The sequence below is a fragment of the Crocodylus porosus genome, unplaced genomic scaffold (assembly GCF_001723895.1).
Source record: "Crocodylus porosus isolate Cpor-Errol unplaced genomic scaffold, CroPor_comp1, whole genome shotgun sequence".
Lineage (NCBI taxonomy): Eukaryota > Metazoa > Chordata > Crocodylia > Crocodylidae > Crocodylus > Crocodylus porosus.
This window is the reverse complement of record NW_017728928.1, coordinates 4,214,760-4,219,481: the sequence shown is the minus strand read 5'-3', so window position 1 is coordinate 4,219,481 and position 4,722 is coordinate 4,214,760. Positions and strand designations below refer to the sequence as shown.

General features: G+C 50.2%; 1 protein-coding gene across 2 annotated transcripts in view; it reads left to right on the top strand.

Annotated features, from left to right (window-relative positions):
• Window positions 1-179: 179 nt before the first annotated feature.
• The window catches only part of AXIN2 (axin 2), a 27,353-nt gene continuing 22,810 nt past the window's right edge, over window positions 180-4,722 (top strand). Inside the window, exon 1 of one of the 2 annotated variants that reach the window (XM_019542363.1) lies at window positions 180-1,280. In XM_019542363.1, the coding sequence (XP_019397908.1) occupies window positions 457-1,280 (824 nt within the window). In that variant the 5' untranslated portion in view covers window positions 180-456. The remainder of the gene's footprint in view (window positions 1,281-4,722) is intronic. The other variant, XM_019542362.1, reaches the window with a different exon arrangement.

Here is a 4,722-nt window from a genome sequence, read left to right as displayed (position 1 = left end):
CCCTGCGGCACCAAGTAGCTCGGGACTTTTTCTGCCCCCCCCCCGCTCGTCGCCATTGCTGCAGCAGTTTTGCTCCCCCGGGGGCCAGCGCACGTGCGGGGCGGCGATGGGAACCACATGGCTCCTTCCCCGCGAGCCGATGCTGTCCCGGGTGGGGGGTCAGCGCTCCCCCCCCGACGTGGGAAGTGGAGCCGCTGTGCTCCTGCAGATCGCTGCTGCCTCCTGAGCGCGAGCAGCTGAAAAGCCTGTTTACTTTTGGTCTTTGATGTTGGGCGGATCTGGTTTTGATTAGATCAATACTCTTTTCTTTCCTTTCCTCCCCCCCTTTCCCCGGCTAGAGAGGAGGCTCCGAGGATCCCCTGCTGACTCGAGAGCGGCGCTGCAGCCAGCCAGGCGCAGGCTCCCACCCTGGCAGCCAGGCAGACCGTGCGGGAGCCGGAGGAGGACGCCGGAGCCATGAGCAGCGCCGTGCTGCTGACTCACCTCCCGGACCCCAGCCCCAGCTTCAGGGAAGATGCCCCGCGCCCCCCGGTGCCGGGGGAGGAAGGGGAGGCACCATGCCCGCAGCCTGCCTGCGCCTTCGCCATGAAAAGCCAAAGCTTCGAGGCCGTGCCGGTGTCCTCGGCCCCCAGGAGGAACGAGGATGGCTTGGGAGAGCCGGAAGGCAGCGCGTCCCCGGACTCCCCTCTGGCCAGATGGACCAAGTCCCTGCACTCTTTGTTGGGGGATCAAGATGGTGCCTATCTCTTTCGGACCTTCCTGGAACGGGAAAAATGCGTGGATACCTTAGACTTCTGGTTCGCCTGCAATGGCTTCAGGCAGATGGACCTTAAGGATACCAAAACTTTGCGAGTAGCCAAAGCTATATACAAACGGTACATCGAGAACAACAGCATCGTCTCCAAGCAGCTCAAGCCGGCCACAAAAACCTACATACGGGATAGCATCAAGAAGCAGCAGATAGATTCGGTGATGTTTGATCAGGCACAGACTGAGATTCAGACTGTGATGGAGGAAAATGCTTACCAGATGTTTTTAACTTCTGATATATACCTCGAGTACGTAAGGAGTGGGGGAGAGAATCCTGCTTACGTGCACGGCAACGGACTGGGGAGCTTAAAAGTGGTCTGTGGCTACCTCCCGACCTTGAACGAAGAAGAGGAGTGGAGCTGCGCGGACTTTAAAAGCAAAATCTTGCCATCTGTCGTTGGGTTGTCTAGCAAGACTTTGAGGGTTACAGCCAATGTCAGAGCTACGGAAACTGTCGAGAACGGATACAGGTAAGGAAAGTCCCGGGAATCCCACCTTGTCGTAATGCTCTTTAAGCAGCTTGTCAAGTGGGCATGGTCCTCGCCAGTCTTGAGCGCTGGCAACGTCTGGTAGAGACTTGCTTAAAAACGGTGTAGCAATCCTGTTAGTTAAATCTAGCCGTGACATAGATGCTTCTCGGCACCTTCATCGGTCGCGCACTTTTTTGTACGTCAGAAAACTTCACAGCTGCTGTGTCTTTCTGTCATGCATTAATTATTGATTCCACTTGTAAACTGGTTCAGTGCAGTGGAAGAGGGCATCGCAGCGCCAGCAGACAGCAGTTAAGTGTCTGGGTTGCGTGAGGAGTAGGTGTGGGGTCCTGCACCTACTGCAGTAAACTCTGCCACTCGTCCACGTTTTACTTTGTTCTTTAATGTTTGCGTGAGGGAGTCTGTCGTCGCGTTCAACAGAGGGATGGTGCCTGTGTGCGCCTGGAGCCTCGGGTAGTCGCATCTAGTGCTTGAGGGTGATGCAGGCGTTTCAGGTGCGGAGTAAGAGTAGATCTGGCATCTTTCTGGTGGTCATGTGCTTGAAATTTAAATGTACTGAGATTTGGTTCTGTGTCTTCTGCCAGATCTGGAGCGTGCACTGTGTGCTCTGGGTGAGTGGGGACAGCGACTGCATGGTGGCATCTCTGATACTAAGCCCTTCCTTTTGTTGTCTACCTTGAGGAAAAGGCAGGGTGGGGGGGAGGCTTGTAGTTTCTCATAACATGCCAGTCCTCCATCTCTCTTTTTCAATCCTATTTTTAATGTCTAAACAAAAACCTCTGAAAACGTATTGTCCTGCCCATGAAGGGGGGCTCTGGACTAAGGGTCTTGGGTGGGGTGATCTGCTCTCGGCTACATTCGGTCTGCTAGCGCAGACGCGAGGAGTTTGTTTTTCAATATGGTAAGTGTTTGACATCTGGTTTACAGGAATGTCGAGCTTGTTTCTGTGATTCATGGACATCAAAGCATTTCAGGCTTCTCTTTCAGTTGTGCTCTGCCTCTTAGAGGAGGGTTGTTGTAGTGCATAGCTCTCTCCCTCTCCTACCCACCAGATGGGCTCCAGCCATGAGAGCTTCCAGGGGCTCTGGGACTGGCCCTGTACACCGGGATAAATTAGGAGTAGCTCCCATGCCATGTATGAAGTTTCCTTTGAATCGTACACTGGTTTAATTGACACAAGTTTCTTTTTTCCTCGCCTTGCTTGTACTCGAGACCAACTTTGGGAGTGGAATCGCGAGGTTGTGGCTTGTGCGTATGGAGGTGGCCTCTAGCGCTGTCCCCCTTGGGGGACTTTGCAGGTCCAAGGCCCTAACTGTCAGCCAGAGCGCGGAGGGTTTAGTGCTGCCTTCCTCCTCTCCTACATGAGTGTCACTACTTTAAGAGCTACCGCTCTGCAGAATTGTACTCCTGCTGCTGTCCTGCAACCAGGCAGCGGGTTGCAGGATGTTATTTTCCAGGTGCTGTAATTCAGTGCCGGAAGGATGGGTTTTAATGCTCCGCTAGTTGAGGCAGCTCATTGCTGTGGGTACTTCACAAGCTTGGCTGTTGCTGGCCCAAAAGAGCTTTTGAAGGAGGATGGCTCCTTGTTTGACTATTGTTGTCTTCTGAGGACAGGGGTTTGGATGGAGGGAAGGTAGATTTGCACCTTATAGGCTAACTCTCTACTTGGGGCATGGTGGCCACCCATATGCTTCTCTTGATTGCTCAAGTATCAGCTCTGTTCCTAGAAGGTAAGCGGTGCCTTGTGCTTTGATCAGTGGCTCTTGCATTTCCAACAGCTTTTGCATCCAGTTATTTTGGTTCCTCGGGAAGTGCGGAGGTGAGGCGGACTGCGGTGCTGTCCAGTCCAAGGAGTGAACCTAAGTTTCTCCTTCTGGCCCAGTATGGCTGAAGTCACTTTTTGTGGGAGGTTGCAGATGCTGAGTGCACGGATGTTGCTGTGCTCACTGAACTTGAGATTAGATCTTCGTGGTGACACAGTCGCCTCTGATTAGTTGCCAAACCACACCTCCATCCTGGTGTGTCACAGAGGAGTCCAACTCAGCATTTGCACCGGACTTGAAATATTTCAGGCACTTTGCAAACCGCTTGCATTTGCCATCATCTCCTTCACAGGTGTTAATGCAGGGGCAATAGTAGTAGGATAAAAATGCAGGTGTTGGGTCTGACAAGGCAGGAATTGGCGGTGGATTGAATTGTTAACTACTGATGTCCATATACAGGCTTCTGTGAAAGAGAGAGAGATCTTGAGCTGTATTTTGGCTCCTTCACACTATTCTTTGTGTTAAATATGTGTTGATGCATGATGATGATGAAGCTGGGCCCCTCAGACTACCGAGTTTGTGTTGGACATGGCCGCATCTAGGCGGGATTCCCTGCATTATGTACATGTGGTTTCTGAATGGGCCCTGCAGAAGTCCATGTATGTGGAGCAGTGCTTTTGCCTTTATTCAAGTGAACTATGGCTTTATTCTGCCCAAGGTGAATTCATCTGCCTCCCATTAAGTTTTCTCTTCTTAACATCAGTGAGGCTGGTCTTGCTTTAAGTAAGTTGGGGCTAGCAGATGGCCCTCTACCGGCTCAAAGTGCTTCCTGTCCTTTGAAAGAACTGGCTGATGGAGCTCGTTTTGTGTCAAGTTATTGAAACCAAGTTTGGCTTCAATTATCAAAGTAAATGATGCCATTGTAAAGCTATGTTTGAAGCAGTGTTCCACAATTAGGGCATGGAAGCTGTGATTAACATAGTTTTGCTAAAAGGTACTCTTTTCTGTGTGCGTGTATGCACGACACCCTTGATTGCCCAATGATGCTTGTCTCCCAAGAAAATATTTAATGAGATTTCAACTTTTGCCTCCAAAAATAAAGCTTTTAGGTTCCCTCCTGCGTGTGTGTAAGCTTGTTTAAGCTTCCAGAACGGTTCTCAGAAAGAATACCATAGGTTGGCAGTAAAATTTATATATACCACCACCCTGCAAAATGCTCCTAAACTGCACTGTTATAATAGGGGATCCAAGAGAGAGCCCCTGAAATTTTAGTGGCATTGTAATGCCTCTGATATGCCTATTGCCTAACACAGCATAGAGGGAACTGCATGCTGTGTATCAGCACACCAAGATAAGAATAGTCTGAGAAACATCAGGCATTCTCCTTGATGCTCCAGAGCAACTGCTACCTGACAGCTGAAAGCACTTTGCATACGGAGTTGGAAGATTTTTGTGTGCGCGCAGAATCTGCATCAGGAGACCACCACTTTCCACAGGAATTTAAAATCCTTGCAGGCAACTTGATGCATCTGGGTGCAATTACTATAGTAGTGTGGTCAAATTAAAAAAAAAAAAAAAAAAATAGTAATGGTAAGGAAACAGCCCAAATCAGTTTTCTTAAAGTATGTGGGGATCTTTCTACAGAGGTTACAACTTTT